At 36.1% G+C, this 23,306-nt stretch overlaps 1 protein-coding gene and 1 long non-coding RNA gene across 8 annotated transcripts in view; both read left to right on the top strand.

Annotated features, from left to right (window-relative positions):
* RBPJ (recombination signal binding protein for immunoglobulin kappa J region) overlaps window positions 1-22,884 on the top strand; it is a 155,417-nt gene extending 132,533 nt beyond the window's left edge. For 6 of the 7 annotated variants that reach the window (XM_052780300.1, XM_052780306.1, XM_052780303.1 and 3 more), the window contains exons 4-11: window positions 3,654-3,819; window positions 4,932-5,106; window positions 6,614-6,751; window positions 6,973-7,085; window positions 9,310-9,450; window positions 14,295-14,450; window positions 15,188-15,291; window positions 16,091-20,309. In XM_052780300.1, the coding sequence (XP_052636260.1) occupies window positions 3,654-3,819; window positions 4,932-5,106; window positions 6,614-6,751; window positions 6,973-7,085; window positions 9,310-9,450; window positions 14,295-14,450; window positions 15,188-15,291; window positions 16,091-16,406 (1,309 nt within the window). In that variant the 3' untranslated portion in view covers window positions 16,407-20,309. Of the gene's footprint in view, window positions 1-3,653; window positions 3,820-4,931; window positions 5,107-6,613; window positions 6,752-6,972; window positions 7,086-9,309; window positions 9,451-14,294; window positions 14,451-15,187; window positions 15,292-16,090; window positions 20,310-20,550 lie in introns of those variants that run through there. The other variant, XM_052780304.1, reaches the window with a different exon arrangement.
* Window positions 9,452-12,536, top strand: LOC128138800 (uncharacterized). Its single transcript, XR_008234156.1, has 2 exons — window positions 9,452-9,522; window positions 9,598-12,536. It is a non-coding gene; the product is annotated as an uncharacterized LOC128138800 (long non-coding RNA).
* Window positions 22,885-23,306: the final 422 nt, after the last annotated feature.

The following is a 23,306-nucleotide window of genomic DNA, read 5'->3' as shown; positions in this document are numbered from 1 at the left end:
TTGAATAAATGCATCTGTTCCTTGAAGTTTCTCCCCCCCAGAACTGCATTTCCTAATCTTGGAGTTAGTTCATAACCCACATTTGAAAAGTATTTTTCAGAGAGGACCGCTGTCATATTTCCCCTATCTGGGATGGCAAAGTACTTGGGCATGATCGTTGCCCTCGCTTGACCCCTTGCCAGTCTAATAAAAATGTGTCTCTCTCTTATCCTCTTGCTTCCTTCCCACCCACATATACACATCTGCGTATATCTATATATTTTTTTAAAATGTGTTCTACAGTAGAAATTTTCTCAGTGTAATGCTAAAGCTGTTATTTCTTGCATTGTTTTGGTTTTCTGTTTTCCTAAAACATGCCGAAAGTTGCAGCAACCAGTAGATGAGCCTCAGAATAGATTTTTAACAACAATTATGGTATTTACATCTAGATGTGGGGTGATACAGGGCATATAAATTAGATTGGTCATGTAGAAAGTAAATACACACCTTGTACTTTAATATTAATTTTATGATCTTGACCATTGTCATTGCGCTGTCTCCCTCACAAACATAAGTCCTCTTAAGATAATTTTTCCTTTATGGTAGAGAAACATTTGAAGAAAATTAGGTTATGACATCTGTGCTATTTAAAATAAATGCAATTGAAAAGTAGGAAATGCATTCCTGGTTTTGAGATCAAAAATTTGTAATAGGAAGGGGAGGATTTAATAGGCAGGTAACAGAAACTCATGGTGTTCTTAAATATACCCCTCCTGCATCATTCAGCATCTTCATGAAGAAAGCTGGAACAGAGGTCAGATAGCAGAAGATAAGAAGCAAAAGGCATAATAGCAAGCAAAAAAGGGATATGCTGTTTGATAACATTTATTACTGCTTACTTTTTCTATTCATGGTGATTTTCAAATTTCAGAACTTCTATTCTTACAGCAATAAAGTTACAGTAACCCATTCTAATGTCAGATAACTATAACGTGGCTGTACTAGTGGAAGTATTCTCTTGTGCCGCTACTGCAAAAGTGTTAAATTTTATTTTTGAGGTAGTTTATTATGTAGTTTCATAAGTTGATAGTTCCATCAGGAAACATCTGCTTTGCAAATTGGCAGGTTTCTACCTGTTGCCTTGGTTCTTTGTGTTCTGCATTTTCAATTGGGAAAAAAAAAATCCAGAATCTTCATATGACCTATAATTAACCCAAAGAATAAAATACAAGTGGTTGAAACTGATGCAGTAAGCACATGAAAACACGGTAGTTGTTAAACTCTGAATAGCTTGATTCTAAAGTGGCTTTCTGTTAATTCATAATTCCATATTTATCAAAATTTCTATGCTTCAGAACAGTGTGAAGGCAATAAAAGAAGCAAATAATTGTTATGATAAGTCTTTGCTGAAATGGATTATCATAATAGAGGAAATATGACATTTATTTCTATTTGTTTAGAATTATGAAGTTTAAAAAACAATCTGTAGGAGCAGTTTCACAAATTAATTTAATGGGCTTCTCAAACATGCAGATCTTTTGATGTCACGTAGCGAGCTACTTGCTACAAATTCTCTTCTGTAGGTGGTCTATTTTCAAACCAGAGCACAATACTTTTGAAAGATGTTCATAGATATTTAAGTTGTATGTATATTGGTATATCGTGAGTTTTGTTGTGTTTTAAAAACTGTGAAATTAAGTGAAAAAATTTCACTGTGGATTTATTGGCAAAATAGAAAGTTTTATTTTTTTGCCTGCAGGGTGTAATTTTTGCCCATTATCATAACCACTGAGACATTTTGAATTGCAGTAAAACTTAAAATTTGGTTCTTTGTTTCTCTAACAAAGGCTATAGATTAGTTATGTGCATTAACTAAAATGATTACAAATCTTTGCATTTATTCATATGGATTCTTAATATTTACATTCTATTATTATGTGATTATTAACACAGGACTTTGGTTTAATCTATTAAGAATTCTGTTACTTAGAAAAGCATTATATATTTGTTAAATGTAATTTTGCTGAATAGGTGAGATAAAGAAGTGTGTTAGACTTCATTTTCATGCTAAAGCTGACTTCCACTATTTGAGCTTTATATGGTATTTAATAGACATAATCCATTAATTCAGTTGTCCCAAGGCAAATTTAAAAAAAAAAAAATCCTACCTACCTATATAAGGTAGGAGTCGTCTTTGGATTTCAGAAGTGCCAAGTTAAGCACTACTCTTCAATTTGAAATAAATAGAATAATTAAAAACTTTCAGTTATCCTCTCCCTTCATGCTTCATCGGCTGCCTCACAACTGGATGTACTCATTCTGCTTTATGAACTTTGGTCTTAACTAAATGATGATAAAAAACACTGCAGCTGTTGGTTAAACTAAAACCAAAAGTGATTAGGATTTGCGTTTTAACAATTTGTGGAGATTTCAAGACCAATACATTGTATTATAATGCTGCATTTAATTTTGAGCATGTTGCTGTAAGTAGCATCTAGACTGATTTCAGTCAGTGCTGCTAAAGACTAGATCATATCTTTTACAGTTACTGATGAAGATGTAAAATCATCTATTCCATTTAAAAACTGAAAAGAGATTTATGCTTGGAAGGAATAGACTCCCTCCTTGCTAATGTTGAAACACTAAATGTTCAGAAATTGTAGTTAGCAGTTTTCCATTAAATTAGTTTGTGGAACTGTTATGTGTGTATTAATCGCTGCATCATGTTAAGCACCTTTTCCTGGTTGTGGCTGGGATAGAGTTAATTTTCATCTTAGTAGCTGGTACAGTGTGTATTGGGTTTAATGTGAGAATAATGTTGATAACACACCGATGTTTTAGTTGTTGCTAAGTAGCACTTATCCTAGGTCAAGGATTTTTTCAGTTTCCAATGCTCTGCCAGCAAGCAGGTGTACAAGAAGCTGGGAGGGACCATGGCCAGGACAGCTGACCTGAACTAGCCAAAGGGATGTTCCATACCATGGAACATCATGCTCAGTATATAAACTGGGGGGAGTTGGCCAAGAGAAGTAGATCTCTGCTCGGGCATCGGTCAGCGGGTGGTGAGCAATTGCATTGTGCATCACTTGTCTTTTCTTGGGTTTTATTTATTTATTTTATTTTATTCCTTTTCACTGTTGTTGTTGTTATTGTGTTTAATTATTGTTGTTAGTATTGCATTTTACTTCTGTTATTAAATCATTCTTATCTCAACCCACAAGTCTTACTTTTTTCCTCTGATTCTCTTCCCCGTCCCACTGGGAGGGGGTGAGTGAGTGAGCAGCTACATGGTGCATAGTTGCTCGCTGGGCTTAAACCACAACATACCTACAAAAGCAAAACACTGTCATCACTTTCAAGGCCTTTTTACTTTCTTTAAGAATCTCTTTTCTGTAAGGGTAGAAAGTGTTTTCATTTTATAGAGATGCAGACTGTTACCATATATTGAACTGGAAAGATACTCAGTGACAGTGCATCTAATGCTAATTTTCCTTGCTTTTTCTCTTTTTTTTGATATGCATTTTAGAAAATCTTCAAGGCAAATGAAGGGTGTGCATGTATAAACTCGAATGCAAAGTATGAGTGGGCTGAGAAAGCTTTGGGTACACAACAGTTTGTCTCAAGAATTTTCTTGAAAGCTGTATGTAATCTCATAATGCATTTTTCATTTTCAGGTTCTTTTGTCCTCCTCCGTGTGTGTATCTTATGGGCAGTGGATGGAAGAAAAAAAAAGAGCAAATGGAACGGGATGGTTGCACTGAGCAAGAGTCACAACCTTGCGCCTTCATTGGAATAGGAAACAGCGACCAAGAAATGCAGCAGCTGAACTTGGAAGGAAAGGTAGAAGAATTGTAATAAACCACTCATAGTAGTGCAAAGGATGTTATAGCTACATGGTGCATATTTCAAGGAATACCCTTGCTTATTTTTTATAATTTTTGTTACACTGTAGTAGATATTACATAAGTGGTTTAAAAAAAATCCCTCAAAAATATGTAGGACAATTGAATAGGTGGATTTGGATCATGGGATCATAGCAGGGTACTAACCTTTCATTTCCAGGTTGTTGATTCTGAGTCAATAAACTGTTAGGTTATTTGGTAGGTATCAGTGGTTAACTGAAGTAAGGTTTCTGGCCCAAACTCCATGTCCCTGTCCCTGTCTTGCATAAATGGATAATCTCATCAAGGAAGTATCTGAACAACATCTGCTGCTTGAAGTGGTCTTTAAGTCCCTTTGCATAAAAATATAATTGAAATAGCATCTTAATAAATTTAGTAGATTTATTTTTTTACAGCAATATAAATTGCTACAAGAATAGAACTGGCAGCATGTGAGTCCTCATTTTAGCTGGTTATTTTATTAAGCAGTATTTTATAGCTACCTAGTATTTCCAGCACAGTCTACTTAGAAATGCTTCATATGTTGCTGAATAGGAAAATAATAATAAAAGTTCTTTTTGAGGTTTTTTTTTTTTAAGCTCCTGTTGTCACCTAGCATGAACACTTAGCAAAAGGAACTTTTTAGTGTTTCAAAACCCAACCATCTCTCATCCTTTCAAGAAAAGTTTGGCTCAACACATTTTCTGCACAGGCAGCCTCTTATGCATGCCCAGTGTACTGCCCGTGTAGCTCTACTCAAATGTAATGTTTAGTAGTGCTTTTAACCACTCGGAGATGGCTTTGACACAAGTATAGTCTCTAATCATCTGTTTTCCAGTCCTGGTAAGGGTCTTTAGAAAGATGCTAAAGTACTGAAGTTGGGTGCTAAACTTCACAAAGCTAAACAGTAGTCATAAAAGATATCCATATGGAAGAGATGGAAAAAGCAGTTTCTGGTATGTTTTAGAAACTATTGCATCAATTTTCCTATTTTGTTCATAATTAAATATACATAGTTTCTTGAACTGGGTTGACTTGAAAGAACAAACAACAGTATGTTTTCACTTACAGAATTATTGCACTGCCAAAACATTGTACATATCAGACTCAGACAAGAGAAAGCACTTCATGTTATCGGTAAAAATGTTCTATGGCAATAGTGACGACATCGGTGTGTTCCTCAGTAAACGGATCAAAGTCATCTCTAAACCTTCTAAAAAGAAACAGTCACTGAAAAATGCAGACTGTAAGTATTTTACAGTTCTTTTCTTTATGTAGCAATTCATTTTGTTTCCTACTAATTGTTTCTTATGTATTCTGAGGTCTGACTACAAAGTAAATACAATGAAATTTTCAATTTTTTTTTCTAATGTATTTCAGAACTGTACACATCAGTGTATTTTAAAGTATTCCTATATAGATAGGTTACACTGTTGAGTTTTATGCACAGTTAATTATTTAGTAAATATAAAAGGTCCACCAAAAAAACTTTATTCTGAGGAGTGAATCCTTGTAGACAAATGCATAAAGAACGCTCTACCTCAGCTTTCTAAGCTGTTGGATCTCAACCTGCCATGATCTGGTGCTTAGGAGGTTTTGATCAGTATCAAAGAGATAGCTTTCAGATTGTGGTAAATGAGTAGCATCATGTCACCCAAACTGCACTTCGTCACATCACAGCCACCTTCTTACTGTTTCATGCCATTTTCATGTTGTTTTTATTTTTAATATGTTTTGCATGGTTCCTTTTAAGTAATTCGTTAAGAAATCTGTATGGTGATATTTCACCCAGATTTATTTACTTACCGTGTTTTTTAACTAAAGATATCTCTGGTGCTAATGTATAATTGGGAGCATTTTTGCTTTTCCTCCGAAGTTTTTGCCTGCATACCACTGGAGCACCTCAAGAGATACCCTTTTTTTTTTTGTTTGTTTTTCTCTCTCTCTTCACTAGTGCTTTAAAAGGCTCTTCCATCTGTGTTGGGCTGGAACCCATTCACCTATGGAATGTGGATCTCGGGGCCGCTAGCTTGCCACATGACTAAAGGCAATCTGTTGCTGTGCAGTTCACGCCCGTGGGCTCAGAGTATGCGCTGTTGACTTTGTATTCAGACAGATAGTTGTGATGGACAATGAATACGAACTAAGAATTCTTTGATAGTAATTATGAACTAAGTAGGAGAAACATGCCCGTTTTGATGTCAAAATGCTAGTTGCTGATTTTTTTTTAGGGGAGCAGACTTAGCATTTGTCCCTCTTGAATGATAAGTAAGTTCAGATCTGAGCTAATTTCAAGTTGCATGGTTACAGTTTTACATAGTTATGTCTGTCTTCCTTTCAATTGATTGTGATTCATAAGAATAATTTTTCTTTATACTTCGAATGATCACTAAAGGTTGTCTACATACCTCACAAGGCAAGCTAAAGCTTCTGCTCAAATAATCAGTTGTTGGAGAACTATGAGCAGAAGGAGTTTTCAGCTGGCAAGCACTGGCCCATTTGGCTAAGTGGCAAAATTCTATGAACTAGCATGCTTTTGGAGAACAGCCACTATGTATGTTATCCCAGTTGTAATTTTGTGATTATTTTTGGTCTGTCACAAATGTAAATATTTTCTAAGTTAACCAATAGTTGAGAATTATTTCTTGATTTCCAGTATTCATGAGTTTATTTTACTGTATTTGTGACTTTTTGTTACTTTCCTATGTAATGAAGTAATTTTATAATCTCAAGTCTGTGTGTGTTCCTTGCAGTATGTATTGCGTCAGGGACAAAAGTGGCACTATTTAATAGACTTCGATCCCAAACAGTTAGCACCAGATATTTGCACGTAGAAGGTGGTAATTTCCATGCCAGTTCACAACAGTGGGGAGCATTTTACATTCACCTCTGTAAGTAAAAATGAAGCAATGTATTTTTTCACCTCCCTCCCTCCCTCCATCCATCCCAACAAAAACTGTCCTGCATTTTTTCCTCCGTATTAGTTGCCCATATGCAGATATTTTTTTCTTACTGAGTGTATATTTGATGTAATAATGTGATGTTAAATGTTCCTCCTATCGAGGAAAACGGTAGTTAAAACAAATAATGTGAAAATTCCTGTTTCACGCAGTGGATGATGATGAATCGGAAGGAGAAGAATTCACAGTGAGAGACGGCTACATTCATTATGGGCAGACTGTCAAACTTGTATGCTCAGTTACTGGCATGGCACTCCCAAGACTGGTACAGTTTAATTTCTCCAATGCTGTAATTAATTTGTAGATGGCTACTTAGTGTAATTGCATAGTTGAGTTTGCACTGGTTACAATTTTGGGCTTTGTATGTTTCCCTTTGGTAATACGTGTTTTATATGGAAAATGGTATTCATTTTAATAAAAGCATATTTTTATATCTGCAGATTAATCCTGTAAGCAAAGAACAGCTTGTAAAATAAGCATAGAGAATTTTTCAGAATTCAAACCTGCCAAAGTAGGTTAACCTGCAAGCTGTCCTTAAGAAAATGTCTAAAACCAGTAATGTAGGTCCCAGTGTAGCAAAATACTTTAAATATTGATATAGAATAGATGAGTAAAGTGTTTGCAGCCAATAGGACTATTCCATTTGTTGAGCTCAGCACAGCTTTAAAAATACTCTACTGATTTGAATCTAAACGCACTTCTGTGTACCTTTAAGGGTACATAATTATACCAATATCAGCTTGAACAAGCATTTTGGTCATTTGCTAATACAGTCTGTTTTAAATACGGAACATTGGAAATGCCTTTGGAATAACTTTTTTTTAGAAAGAGACAATGTCAGCCCCTGCCTTTGTCACAGATACAAAATTAATTATAACCAGTTAAGGTTTGTGAACCAAAAAAATTATTTTATTGCTGGATACACAGTAATAGTTTTTATAAATAAATTTAAGTATAATTATATAATTTTTTTCTCCTGTGTTAATGCACTTAATGCCAGCCTAAGTGAAATTTTATGTGACTGATAATAAACAGTGCTTCATATGAGATCCTCTGTGAAATTATTGTTTGTCAGCCCATTATGAATTTCATAAAAGGCTTTACTAATTCTGCTTTTAACTAGAAACAATTTTTAGAATGCACCAGTGTAAAACCAACCTTCCCTGCAGGCAGGCTTTTGTTCCTCTTCCCAGACTTATTTTACTAGGACTGTAATGAGAAATTCTCTCCCAATATCAAACTTGGCTAAAAAAGAAGATAGCCTGCTCAGAGTAAATAGTATAAAATGATCATTTAAATAGATTTTTGATATTTTTTTTCTTTTTTTAAAATCACATTATTTGACAGAAAAATCCAGACCTGGTTACTACTGATCTGGTTCAGTGCACATGAAATTCAGTAAGAGGCTCTCACTTTATTTGTGGGCTTCATGTTAATATTTTCTTATTGCCAAAAGGAGATGCCATCATTTATGATTCCAGAAACCTTATTTTGTAGGTAGAAATAGATTAAAACAAATTAGGCTAAAGGTCCCTGTTTTGCTTGCTATTGGGAACATTGGTCATGCTGCCTTACAAGATTGATTGAAGGCGATGCGATTAAAAGGTAACTTGCAGACATTCTATAGGTTAATGCAAAGAACTTTGAAGAAACAAGTTAACCTTGAAACTTATATTGCTAATAATGCCATTTATTATCATTAGAAATCCCAGAGGACATGGTTGGCTTTCTGATTGTCGGCTTAGAAATCTTCAAGCACTTTGACTGCTGCTTCTGCTGATGTTGCATAAAATGAAGCATTAAACTTTTTTCTAGAAGTTGAGTTAAAATTCCAAGCTACAGATTTCCACTGTCTGTAAGGGAATCACTTTTTTTAATTTTTAAAAATAAATGAGTATACAGCTCTGAATTAAGTCAGCAGATATTTTTTCACTGAATTGCCAGATGTAAGGAACAGTTGTTCTTTGCCGTTGTCTTTAAGTAGTATTTAATGTCCAACTATTATTAAGATACACTGATTATTGTGTTTGCAAAACTGTACTTAAGGACATCTCAATACCTTTAAAGTAAATCCTTATTTTCAACTGTTCTTGTTCAGCAACCAGTCTGCTACAGACTGCTGTTGATGCTATCAATGGTGGAAGCTTCTATAGAAGTTTATTAATACTTGACCTAAAGTTCTTTTGTACCAGGAAATGGAACAAAAGTAGATTTTGCTGAAGCTTCAAATTTTTTCCCCTCTTGTAGCAAAAATTAGAAAATATATATGCATGCAGCACATTGAAGCTGTAGTACTGAGTGTCACTTCGATGTTGTGTACTTGTTTCAAAAGCATTGAGAACTATGAATCTAATGTTGATATTAAAACAGGAGGCATGGAAATTAAAAAATGACCTTTCACTTCCTTTACTAACAGTACACATGTAATTCCAATGTAATGAAGTACAGAAATTGTCCTAAATATATATATGTACAACTTTCATTCACAGATAATTCGAAAAGTAGATAAACAAACAGCGTTATTGGATGCAGATGATCCAGTATCGCAGCTCCATAAATGTGCATTTTACCTTAAAGACACTGAGAGAATGTATTTGTGCCTTTCCCAGGAGAGAATAATCCAATTTCAAGTGAGTTGTTTAAAACTATTTCAATAGATGAGAAGCGTGGTTGCAAAGTTTTCCCAAATATTCCCAAAATATGTATGAATGCCAGTTTTGCAGTTGGTTTTGAATGCAAGTCTAATATTTTGTTTTGAAAGGACAGAGGATGGAAAGCAACAAACTTTGTCCGTCCCTTTCCAGATCTGTTTTTCTTTCCTCATAACCTTCTTCCATGTCTGTCTAGACAATGAATTCTGTTTTCTCCAATGGAAGAAATGGAAACGCACTAGGAACTTGTGCATGCAATCATGATACTGTGGCGTAACATGTTGACATATGCCAGTGGAGTTGCTCCACTTACTTGCATGTCCATTTCAGCATTACAGTCCATTACAGCAAATAGGAAATTATATAGTTCATGATAGTCTTCTATCATGATGAACTTCGGAGAACTGCACTGTCTTGCTCTTGGCTAAGAGCATAAACATACACAGCTATGGCAGTTGACCACAGTAATTTGTGAAGCTGCAAAAATTTGATTTGTCTGTAAAGAATGTAGCTGTCTCAGTCTTCAAGTATTTGTTTCTCCAGCAGGTGGAGAAAAATATCCCTAGCAAGTTACTGTAACAGGAATGAACCGCTAGGGAGAGCTGTAAAAAAAATACCACAACGTACAACTGTTCTGACAGCTTATACGATATGCTAACAAATTGTGGTTTTAGTCTCATATGTATGTTAGCATGCTTTTAGCAGACTTTCAGCATGGTAATTCCCATCAGAGTAACAAGACTGTGAGCAAGTTCAGGCCTACCTAAGTATTGCAATTTTATTTAAACATCCAGGGCAGCTCAAATAGCAAAGGGTGTTGAGAGGTAATGCTGTGCTCCAGGAAGATGGCCACACTCGGTAAAAACTCGGGACTTCCTTAAGAGAGCAGCTGTAGCTTCTTGGGTAAGAAAGGTAGAGGTAGGAAAGGAAGAAACTAACTTTTTAAAGATTTCCCTTAAGGGAAGTGACAAGAAGGATTGGTAAAGGCTCAGTTGACTTCTATCCTGACTTGGGACAACGGAAGGAGAATATGAGAAGCTTTGTTCATATTTCAGGAAGCGTATTCATGACTTGTGTCTCAGAAGGGACCAGATCTATTGGTTGTCCTCACAGCACATGGCAGAGATATGTATCTATCAATATACTTTCTTGTAAAGGAGAATGGACCTTTGTCAAGAAGAAGAGAAAGCTATGAAACAGGAATTGCAGTAACTCGGGATCAGCCTTGTTATTTGATCTTTCTCAAAGTACTTTATGGGAAGGGCTGGATGAAGAAGCAAATCCTGCTTCTCTGAGAGCTACCTTAGTTCAACATCCTGGAATTGCATGTGGGACTACCAGGACATCCTTCCATCCTTCAGTTTCTGCAGCACTCATGGAGCCCAATCTGATAAGAGCTCTGAACTTTCAACATGGGTAGGGCTTAGATAAAGGGACAGCCCACTATTCTGAATTCTTTTAGTGGAGTAGGTACCTGCTGTTTCTACTTGTTCAATAAAATCTGTTAACTTGCACATCAAGCTGTTATCACTCTTTGGTAAGTGAAATCACTGTGGAAGATAAACTCTTTTTACCAGTGGCAGGAGAGAAATCCCATTTTATCTGTTTTTTCCTTTGGACCAGAAGACCAAGACCAGAGCAACAGGCATGTGTAGCATCTTTCACCTGCCTGCTCTTAAGCATTTACTGTTGAATACAGTTCCTATAGTAGGAGTCTAGACAGACTCTGGTCACTGTAAAAAAAAAAAAAAGAAAAAACCAAAAAACACAAAAACCCCCCAAACTTTACTTTAGGGTGACAGGTCTCTCTTGGGTGAGTGGCAATAGCCCAATATAGAGACCTTAGAGGCTTAAAGCAGAGAGGCTGTAAAAAGTCAGCAGGTCAGCATGTACATACAAAAACCTTGAAATTCAGTTGCTGAAGTACCAGCCAGATCTCTCTTGAAGGATGTCCATGTGTTCTGGAGAATACAGAAAAAATAAATACTGCCTTACTGGATCAGAGCATAGTCAGTATCTATGTCTAACAGCAGCTGTAGGAGATGGTGCTTACAGGAAGCAGGCAGACCTGGTCGATTTATGCAGTCCAGTGCAGTTGTATTCTGCCAGCATCCACACTTCTTGTATTACAGGTTGTTAAAGGCTGCATCCCTGACTCTATCTTCTAGTATCATTTTGTGGATGTGTAGTCTATCAGTTTGATTCCTTTTGAATGTGCTGATGCTCTTTTTCTGCAGTATACTGTGGCAGAAAGTTCAAGAGGTTTCCTGACCTCTGTGTAGTAGACTTTTGCTGTATTTGTTTTGAAAGATCTAATAGTTTCTGTGATTTCGCGAGCAACAGTTCTGCTTTCACCTTACCCATAAACATCTTAATTTCTTCTCTCCAAATTGGAGAGTCACAGTCTTTTCAATTTCTTCTCATAAGGTCAGCAGCTCCTTGGTGATTTTAATTGCCCCTTCTGTACCTTCTCTTTTTTCACCATGTCTTTCTTAGACAGGGAGACCAGAACTGCACACAGTATTCCAGAATTAGGTGAACAACGGTTTTACACTGGCAAAATAATACCTGGTACGTTGTTCTCAATATTTTTTTCTGATGATGTCCAATATTGTGTTGCCACTTGTGGGTGCCACTGCACATTGAGCTGGTGTTTCCAGAAAACTGTCAGTGGTGACTCCAGGATCCTGAGATGTAACTTCCAGTTCCAAGTTTAGTATTTTGAGCATCATTTACAGAATTTTTCTTTAGAAACCTCACTTTTATCTAAATTGAATCTCATTGCCACTTTTTTGCCCCCTATGTTCATTTTTATGTCCTTCTGGACATAAAATCCTTGCAATTGTAACAGCATTTAACTACTTGAAAAACTTAGGATCATGCAGAAGTTTGAAGACTTGACTTTACCAGCACACTGGTGAGAACATTGAATAAAACTGATCACAACACTAGTCTTGGGAACTGCACTGTTGGGTTTTGTGCATTTTGAAAGGAGAATGACTGTTAAATTCTACCTTTTGCGTTTTGTTTTCCTATAATTAGCTTTCTATTTAAAAAAAACACAACTTTTTCTAATCCACTATAATTTCATTTCTTCAACATCCTTTGATAGAGAGCTTTCTTGAGGGTTTGGGGGGGGGGTTAGTGGTGTTCGGTTTGTTTGGTGTTTTTAAATCCAAATATATTCTATTTCTTGGCTTCCTTTTGTCTGTGTCCTTGTTGTGTTTACCGGTTCTTGGGGAATTCTGTCCTTTATCCATTAATGTTATGCAATTGTTTGTTTCTCATCCTGTCTCCATGTGAAACCAGACAATACATGAGGTACTAAGCATGGTGTTAATGCATTTCCATCTTCCAGTGCCACCTGTTGAGAAAGTTTTAGTTATGAAAGGAAAGGAAAGGGCAGGGGAAGTGACTGGAGGTAAACTGCTATATTTGGAAGTGACAAGGAGGAATGCTTCTCTAGAAGAGGAATCATAATCTTTCAAGGATTTCTGTGACAGAAGGAGTAATGTGTTCCTGAAAAGATTCTTGACATAGCAGGACTCTCAGAACAAATTCTGTGGCATTTACCTTCTACTTTGTGGCAGGGGTTTAGCAGATCTGAAGAAGCCAGATAACGATCTTGTACAAGGTCATTCATTTTTGGTACCCATGGTTTTATTTGTCATGAGTTGAAGTATGTCAGTCCATGCCAACAGGAATTGTAGTCAACCTGTAGGCAAAATGTCATGCATTGAAATAGTAGACAACAGTTCCTCTTTTGAAGTTGGACTAGTAATTTATAAGCTCCATATGTTTCTAATAAAAATATCAGTTGGCTCTTGAGCTTGGAAAGATCTGTAGTTACTATCCTTATTGCACACTTCCCTTGCAAGCTGTTTTCAGTACTTTTTTACATGATCATATCAAAATGAAGAGTCCACACGAGAATGCAGCTTTGATCTTAACTTCTTTCATCGGAACTGGTAAATTTGCGCTAATTGAAGTTTATCTAACAGTTTTGCGGAGAGAAGGTTATGGTTACATACCTAGATATCCTTAAAACTTAATGGAAGAAAACAGAATTTAGGTATTAAAATTAGAATTTTTGAGTCCCTTTTTTTTTTTTTGTGCCTGTTTTTAACCTATACACAATTTCCTCATTGGTTGCTAGATGATGGAATTGTTCAGAGAGGCTTTTGTTGCCATAAAAAATAGTTGTCAGTGTATTTTCTAACTATGTATATATGTATGTATACTAATTTAGTAATATTTACAAAGAGAGAGTGGAAGTTTCTGACTAATTTGCAAGGTTGTTGTTTCAGCTTCTCTCCTATGTCTTTGCACAAACACTGAAATAGAAGCTTGTGTTTTGCATCATTTCGTGGATGGTGAAGAACTCTCTAAAAAAGAAAAAAAACCAACTTGGCCAGATGTAAATCATAACTAATGAAAAGTATTCCACTTCAGTCTGTAGCTAGTTTAGTCACTTTGCATTAATAAAACAAGATCTTATTTTAAAGTAACTACTTCTAGTTGCTGTAGTTTGTTGGTTAATAGCTATTGAATAATGTTAAAACTTTGAAAGCTGAACTAAAATAAACCCAATAATAAACAAGGTTGGAGAGGTGACAGTATCATAAGAGTTAGTGTGTTTTAGTTTTCTACTAGTTTTGCTGAAATCTATGTGACTGTTCCTCTAGGTCATTTTGTTAGAGGAAAAACATAAGGAAACATGTTTTTGAAATAATGGTCAATGTTACTGACTGAGTTGGTCTTTAGCTCTGTGACTTGGCAAATGAGTCTACAGGTCAGATTTAAAACTTTTCTTTCTTTCTAAGGCCACTCCATGCCCAAAAGAACCAAATAAAGAAATGATTAATGATGGAGCTTCTTGGACAATCATTAGCACAGATAAAGCAGAATACACATTTTATGAGGGGATGGGACCGGTCCATGCTCCAGTGACACCTGTGCCTGTTGTAGAAAGTCTTCAAGTAAGTTAATTTTTTTTTTATTTTCTTTTTTAATAAACTCTCTTATGTGAGATTATTTTTGTCATACTGATTTAACCTTCATGGTACCTTTGTGAAATACTGGAGGAAAACATTCTTACTAGCTTTACAAACAGGAAAATTACTTTAAGTTGCAATAATTTTTCTTACCTACATTTCAGAATACATAAGCCTATCCATCACAGGAATAATATTAATATTGTTCTATACATTAAGAATTTTATTTCTTAAAATACTATGGTAGTGATGTCCCTATGACTTCTATTTCCATTTGATTATTTAGAAATTTATTTTGGCTCTTAAAACAGCCAATTATAGATCAAAGAGAGCTAGACTGAAACCTTATTAAGAAAACCAGCATTCTGCTGTGGAAAAACTTGAAGCTATCCTAACACGTTCTCTGAAAGATTCTTTGTTCTTTGTTTTCAAAGCCTTGTTGACTTCTTTTCTAAGTGGCCACTGTCAAAGCTTAGAATTTCCTTCAGGATATCAAATTAATTGGCAGTAACTTTTAGATGTGTTACTTTACAGTTCAGTTGTGTAGGTGTGTTTCTTTCAGTTTTATCCAGCTGATAGAAACAGCACTGTTTACAGTTCTTGTATGCATGTGAAGAATTTTTTTCTGTTTTGGTTTTTTTTTTTTTCTGAGAGGGGGTGTTTGTTTTTATTAATATATGGGGTTTTGTGGATTTTCTTTTTTCTATTCACTCCCTTTCCAGTTGAATGGTGGTGGGGATGTAGCAATGTTGGAACTTACAGGACAGAACTTCACTCCAAATTTACGTGTCTGGTTTGGGGATGTGGAAGCTGAAACCATGTACAGGTACAGTATATCCTACTACTTCTATGGTGATTACATTTTACTGGTTGCTTTGAAGAGTGTATACTCATGTGTATACACTCAAGTGTATACTTTCTGCCCTGCAGAAAGGGATCTGGGTGTGCTGGTTGATGGTAGGCTCAATATGAGTCAGCAGTGTGCCCTGGCAGCCAAGAGGGCAAACCGCATCCAGCTGGTCAAAAGAGGTGATTATCCTGCTGTGTTTAGCATTTGTGCAGCCTTACCTTGGGTATTGCATGCAGTTCTGGGCCCCACAATCTAAGAAGGGTGTGAAGGTCCTTGAATGTGTCCAAAGGATGGCAACAAAGCTGGTGAAAGAGCTGGACGGCATGTCCTATGAGGGGTGGCTAAGGACTCTGGGTTTGTCTAGTTTGGAGGCTGAGGGGTGACCTCCTTGCTTTCCCCTGAGGAGGGGAAGTGGGAAGGGAGGTGCTGCGCTTTTCTCCCTGGGATTGTGTGCCAGGACACGTGGAAATGGTTCAAAGCTGCGCCAGGGGAGGTTCAGACTTGGCATTAGGAAACATTTCTTTACTGAGAGGTTGGTCAAACGCTGGAACAGGCTTCCGAGAGGTGGTCGATGCCCTAAGCCTGTCAGTGTTTTAAGAGGCATTTGAACAGTGCCCTTAATAACGTGCTTTAACTTTTGGTTAGCCCTGAAGTGGTCAGGTAGTTGGACTAGATGATCGTTGTAGGTCCCTTCCAACTGTTCTGTTCTGTTCTCTTCTGTTCTGTTCTTTAAGCTTAAATTGTATTATGCTCAGGTGACTCTCCTGTTTTTCAGATGCGCAGAGAGCATGCTATGTGTTGTTCCAGACATTTCTGCATTTCGAGAGGGTTGGAGGTGGGTCCGTCAGCCAGTCCAGGTTCCAGTAACTTTGGTCCGTAACGATGGCATAATTTACTCCACCAGCCTTACCTTTACATACACACCGGAACCAGGGCCACGACCACACTGCAGTGCTGCTGGAGCAATCCTCAGAGCCAACTCAAGCCTCATGGCTTCCAGTGAAACAAATACAAACAGCGAGGGAAGTTACACGAACGTCAGCACAAATCCAACCAATGTCACATCATCTACAGCAACTGTAGTTTCCTAACTACTATTGTTTGTCTGGACTTTAACTGACTTTTAAGTGCTACATTCAAGAGAACTGAACAATTTTTGTGGTTTCATGGGAAAACACCTTTCCATTTTAGGTGATATTATTTGAACCTTGTTACCTGCAAGTGCTGATCTTAAAATATAGAAGCCACAATAAAAAAAAAAAAAAATCCGAAACATAAGAACTTTATTGAAAATCTATTTTTCAGCTGGTTTTTTTAATGGGCAAGAAACAAAAAATGTGGCTGGGATACATGTTGAGCAAACTAGAAAACATGAACACAACATAGTTTTTATGGACCAAGGAACTTGTATAAGCTTTAGTATAAAAGGTACATTTTCACCATACCTTTTTTGTATCACAACATATAGTACACTTTTGTTACCAAATAGTTTATATTTTTTTTTCCTCTGAGCTTTTGCTCTGAAGTATATTCAGGTTCCAAGCCTGACCATGCTTGTATAATCTAATTACCATACTCTTCCAGTTTTAAAAAAATATATATATTTTTGGTCTGTGGCTGGAACTGTTCCTTTTTTTAAACTGAAGTCTTGTGACTTTTTATGAACTGAAATTGTTTTTATTTCAGCAAGTAGAACCTTGTAAAGGCCAGCATATTTTTTTTAAGATTATATGAAGTCTGTGCAAAAGCTTTAAAAAATGCCTCTGCCTTGCCTGCAATACATGCAATGTATGTTAACTTTAGTGCTCTGTTTTCAGTCATTGTTAATAGTTATTTCTGTTTTCCTTTTTTAAATATGTATTTATAGTGATAATTCATGAGGTTCTAACATTACATGAGTTTTTTTTAAAGTGGCATCTCAAGCAGTCATATTAATGATTGTTCATGTCACAGGCATATGTTGGTGTTTTTGAAGGGTTGTTACTGGGTTACTCCCCCTCTTCCTTGCTCAGTCATATTGCATCTGAAAATGTTTCAGGATCTGTTCAGGTTTTTCTGATCTTGTACATAATTTGTATTAAGTGTAAGTTAAATGTTTTATTTTGAAAGTGGAATGTTCCCAATGACTTCATTTGGCAGCATGTCTTCTGTCTTGTTGGCATGTAACTAAAATACCATGAGAAGTATGTGCTACAAATGGGATTGGTAGGTGATGCCCTCATCACTTGAGAATCACAACAAGCATGTTTTTCTTCATACTGTTCAGTAAATTAGGCCAGACTTTGGTGTAACACTTGTATTGAGAACGTGCTTTCATTGTGAAGTGATCATACCATAATAACTAGAAGTAAATTTTATTACTTAGAAATGGGCAAATAGAAAATCGTAAAAGCACTATGAAGATGTCAACTCCTCCCATCCTTATTTCCTGTGGGTTCCTCTTTCCCTGCCAACAGCTTGTGCAACATTCAAGTCTTCTCTCCATCATAAATTCAAGGCTCATTTGCACTTTGACTTTGTTGGTTGTTGCATTTGTTTTTCATTTTGACTTTGCCACATTTTGTCCCTCCTTGTAGACCTGCCTGCTTCATTTGTATTTGAAAATATACCCCAGTAGTTCATATGTAGTCACAGAACTAGGCATAGACTCATAGGACAAGTTCTGATAGTGTGATCTTCCTCTTTAAAAGCCAAAATACAAATTTTACGGTGTGTTCAGCCTTTTCTATACCCTGAAGCAAGAGTCACAACTGCTGTGTAAATCTGAACCTGTGGCTTCCTACAGTGCATTGCTTACAAGCTTATCTGTTGACCATTTTCAGAGGGTTGTTACTTCTGACCACTTATTCCAGTTTCAACACCCACCACCATTTTGCAGCATTGTCTCTGCACCACATTTGTGTACTCTGACGCTCCATTCTACTTGTTTGCTTTAGTGCTCCGTTGTGTGTGTGAAAACAATGTGGTTAAAGGAAGAAATCTGTTATAAAGCATGGTTAGCCAATAGTAAAATCGGTGCCACTGTCCCTTCTAAAATGTGCTTGTATTCTACCACAGGCCTTCATATTTGCTATTCTGTATTACAAAACTTATTCCCATGATGTAGTTACAATGCTGGTTCTTAGCACTAGTGAATACTGCCTCACCTCATCTCTGTTTCAGTGACCAAGGGCAGGATTCATTGTGGCCTTATCTCTGTTTTAAACTGTTTACTGGCATTTACTTGCAAATCTGTTTACCTTTGTATGTGCTATAAAATTTCATTTTAATTGTGTTGTGGCAGGAATCATTTCACAGTGTTTTTGTTAGAAGCACATAAGTATCTTACAGTATGGCTTAATTCAAGAGCCACAGATTTTCATTGCTAATTAGACTGAGAATTAAAATAAGCGAGATATAGAGATATATATATAGATATATATATATCTGTCTCAGATTTAGAGGGTATTCAAGAACAAACCATGATACACACACAGTAGGCAAACCATAACAAGCCTTTTAACCTTCAAAGACTATTTAAAATAGCTTTTCAGAACTTGACACGTGCTTTTATACTCATTATTTTAAATTTTTTACATATAAATGCAATACTTTTTATATTCAGTTTCTTTACTTGCAGTAATTTTGCCCAATAGATATAATATTCCTTGACTTGTAAAGAACCTAATGACTTAGCCTAATTTCTGCTGTTCTACACACTACAGCCAAGTGGGTGAAAAAGAGACTATTAAGTTCTGCTTACAAGACCATTTTAAACCCCATTTTTCCCTTGGGCTTGTGGCTCCATTGTTGCCAGTAGTTATTCTGTAGTACAGAAATGGTCTTCCAGGTCCTTGCTGTTGTTAAGATGTCCAGTTGTTCAGATATATTATCTTCCTGAACTTTTTCCTGTGGGGTGGTATTGTTACATTTATTGGCCTTGTGAGCTGTTAATCAATTTTCATGATATTAACAATAACTCAAGATTTTGATAAAACTACTTTTAGAATGTTTCACTATGAAACTATTATAACTGTTCAAGTCTAGCTGTTAAGTCTGCTGTTAATTCTATATACATAGAAATTGAGTCTGTGTTCAGAATGTTGTTATAGTTCCAACTGTAGAAAGAAAAAGCAAATTAAGTGCTCAAATTTAGCTATGCCTTTTCTTGTTTTCTTTGTTTGGAACTGCATTTCAGAATTCAACACTAGCATAGTCTTTAATAATCTGCTGCTGATGTGTTTCCTAATTATTTGCCCCGAGGGCATCCCACAACTGTGTTAATAATGGTATTCTGTACTCCTCCTCATTGCACAGACTTACAAGATCAGAATGGTTACCTGAAAAGACATGCACTCAAGACATAAACCAGTGAATTCCTCATATACAAAATATTAATGCCAAGTGAAACAAATTATCTGTTGGAAGTAAGCTACCCACTTGTAGATTAAATGACTCCATAGAGGTGTCCACCTTGCAACTAAGATGCTCTTCAATTATTAACCATATTTTTTACTTTCTTTCAAAAGCAGCTGTGTTTATGAGTACTGAACAAATGTGTATACTTTCCTGTGCCAGACTTTTGACTTTGTTTTCAAGCACTGTACTGTGGGATTGAGTGGCAGCTTTGTTAGAAAAAGGAAGTATATTAGGGTTTCTACTTAACCCTTTTAGGACTGAACAATTTCTTCCCTTTAGAAGCTGTAAAATAAATGAGCAGTTCTAACTTTGTAAACATTCTGTCTGTGTTCAGCACTGCATTTGCCCCATCTGGAGGTGCTATGCTAATGTCATTTTTTTAAAATCTTGTAGCATGTGTATACATTCAGTCTTAAAAGGGTTATTTTTACAAACTGTGCACCTGTAAAGTTTCTTAGCAATAAGGTAGAAAAATGAGCAAATTTTTACCATAATTTTGTAGAATTAATTGCTCAGTTCCATATTTCATCAAGAAAAACCCTGCAATATGGGCAGTTTTGAGGATTAAATAAAAGTGAAATGTAAACCACATAAAAGTGTTTTTGTCAAGTGTACTCTGTGTGTGTATGTGCATATACTATCGGGTTTCATTTCTTTCTACAAGGCTAAAGATAAAATGCCATGTTACTGTTGATGTGACAAACATAATTGAACATCTGTACAATGGTATAAAAGTAGTTATGATTTGATCAGGTGTTGAAACTTGCCACGTTTTTTGTGGATTTTTTCAATGTTAACCAAGGAATATGATTTTTTTTTTTTTTTGTGAATGAACAGTGAGGTCATCTATGGAACCAGAACAACACAAAAGAAGACCAACCCCAGGAGTGGAAAAGTCATCAGTAGTTGTGAGGCTATGCACACTGGACTCCACTTAAACGGGATATGGAATGTCCACCCAAAAATCTAAATCGGTTTCATTATTGCTTGTATTATTGCTGGAGTTAGATAAGAAACTGTTTTTTCCAATAATGTAAAAAAAAAAAAGTTCACTTTTTTGTATTATTTATTAAATAAGAAAAAATGAACTGTGTTTAATTGTTTAACTTTAGCAACTTTATTATTGCAACTAGTATACCTGACTTATTTTCATCCTTTTCTTAGTTGCAGACTGTCTGATACTTCTTTTAGTTGGTTAATAATTAGAACTAGAAATTTAGCAAGCTAGCTTATTTCTTGCTTTGACAGAGAACACTCTAGTAGGGCCATAAGGAACAGCTAGAAATGATGCGTCTTTTTAGTTTGCACGCACAAGTGACACAGTCAGTTGAAAAAAGTTTCTGAGATGGGAGTTGGACACAGCAGAGAGAGAATTTGGAATGGCAGAAACCTACCAGTACTAGTTCTGTATTAAAATAATACAAGAACTACTAGTTTATCCATAAGACTCTGAAGGGGCCAGAAATGGTTGTTAAGAAGGTGTGGCGAGAGAGAGAGAGATGTCACTGGAAAAAATAGATCATTTGACTATAAGGAAGCATTACAGATTTTTATTGAAACATCTGCAAAGGTGAATGCCGTTGTTATTAAGACATGTAAAATAGCCAGCAACTCAACACTGGTAGAGTTTCTGCTGTTTGAAACAGGGACGGTATGGGCAGATTACATTTCAGAATTATTCTCAAGACTCTTGCAGTCTGTTTCTGGAATGATAAATTGATTCTTCTGGAACAGAATAGAAATTAGATCTGAGGTTTTGGCAAAGAGAATGGTCACTTGCTAAACTTTAGTGTTGGTGTAGTTGGAAGAAACTGCGTGGGATGGTGCTTGTCTTAGATGAAGAACTACAGATACAGAAAAAATCTCTTCATCTAAACCTTGGCAATTAGCTAGATAGATAGTCTCAATAATAAATCCTGTTAAAATCCAGAGTAGAGGATTAAAAGGAGAATGGTGTGAAATTATTTGGCTGGAGGAAAGGATTCATCTGGAGGATTACATGCAATATATGCCATTTCAGGACATTCAGAATTACAGAACTGGGACAGGTAGTCTAGCTTTCACAGTGCCCTTTTAGATTGGAGTTGTGTGCTTCTGCGAAGGATAGAAAAAAAACTGTATGTGCTCAGTTAGTGTGTCTGTAAAGGATATTTATTTCTGATACCCAGTAGCACATGCTTAGTGTGAGGCCAAAAGCATAAAGCGTTACAGCCCATATTTATTTAGAAATTCTTTTGTATTGAATATCAACGTTAATTATGTATGTTAAAGAGAAATAAGTTGAGCAAGTCTTGATTCTCTGTAGAAGCAAACTTGCAAGCTAACTGCTGTCTGAAAAAGATCTGATAAAGCCTTCTGAATTTTACATCTTTCCGGTTCTGCATCTCCTTCAAGTATGGGAAAGGATGGTTAAAAGTTTGCTGTCATCTTTTCCATGTGCTATTGCCTTTGTATTCTAGTCTCAGTTCCCTTACTTTTCATGTGTACTTTTCCAGATCCTTAATTAGTTTGCAGTTCTTCACAGAATGTGTAAATTTTGCTGCATAATTTAGGAGAGAGAAGTCGGTGTTAAGTAAGGTGAACTATAACTTTTGAGACTAATGTGCTGTCATCTCTCTGCTGTTTCCACTGTTGTGCTGTGGGGTGGGGGAGAAAGAAATGTTCGTTGGTTTTTAAGCTGCTTGTAGGTACATTGAATGGAAGTTTCTACAGACTTGGCCTTAATGATCTGCAGGTCTCTATCTGAAGATGACACATGTAATTTGGAACCATATAAAGGTGCTTGTGAATCTCTCTGAATTTAGAAAGTCTTTGCTTATTATTTATCTTTTAATTATATTTGCTGTCATGTTGCCCCCTCATCTATGTTCATTAAAACCTTAAATCTTCTCTGCTTTTAACTAAATTACCTTTGTTCTATTTGCTGATTTGTTCACTGGGAAATTTGTCCATATCCACCTCTGCAAATCCCCACAGATGTGTTTCAGGCAAGATGGGACCTTGTGCTATTTGAACTATTTCTGTGCCCTACTTCCATCTCTTACTTTCTGCTTTACCTTCTCCTGAGTGACTTGACTTTGAAGCCTTTGATGTACAAATAACAACTGCATTCATTTGTTCATTGCTATACTGATACATTAAGACATTTATAATAAATTGCTATCCATTGGCTGTCCTTTACAGAAGGAAGGATTTTGTTACAGAAACTGCAGCCTTACAGACCATATCATCAGAATCTTTTTAAGAACTTCATAGGTCTGCTTGAAGAATAACCTCAAGAATTGAACAAAAGATAGAAGCACAGATCTATACATGTTTTCTGTCTTAAATTGTCTGTTTTAATAGCCAACTGATCACAAACATATAACTAGTTCTTAAAATCTCCAAGGGAGTTTAATTCTGGTTTGAGCCCAGTGACCTTACCCCCCACCTCCCGAGTGAGACAGTTTGTTCTAGTGTTTCTTCTTGATTTTGATAATTCTGATAGAATTGTACATCATCTGTTTAGAGCTAATCCAGCCAAGGTATCTGTGCTGTGAAATGGGATCTTATCCCGAGATCCACATTGGTGTGTTCCATTACACATGGCAAAT

This window comes from Harpia harpyja, chromosome 2 (genome assembly GCF_026419915.1).
Source record: "Harpia harpyja isolate bHarHar1 chromosome 2, bHarHar1 primary haplotype, whole genome shotgun sequence".
In the NCBI taxonomy this organism is placed as follows: domain Eukaryota; kingdom Metazoa; phylum Chordata; class Aves; order Accipitriformes; family Accipitridae; genus Harpia; species Harpia harpyja.
Note: the sequence above shows the minus strand (reverse complement) of the source record. Positions and strands in the feature narration are given on the sequence as shown.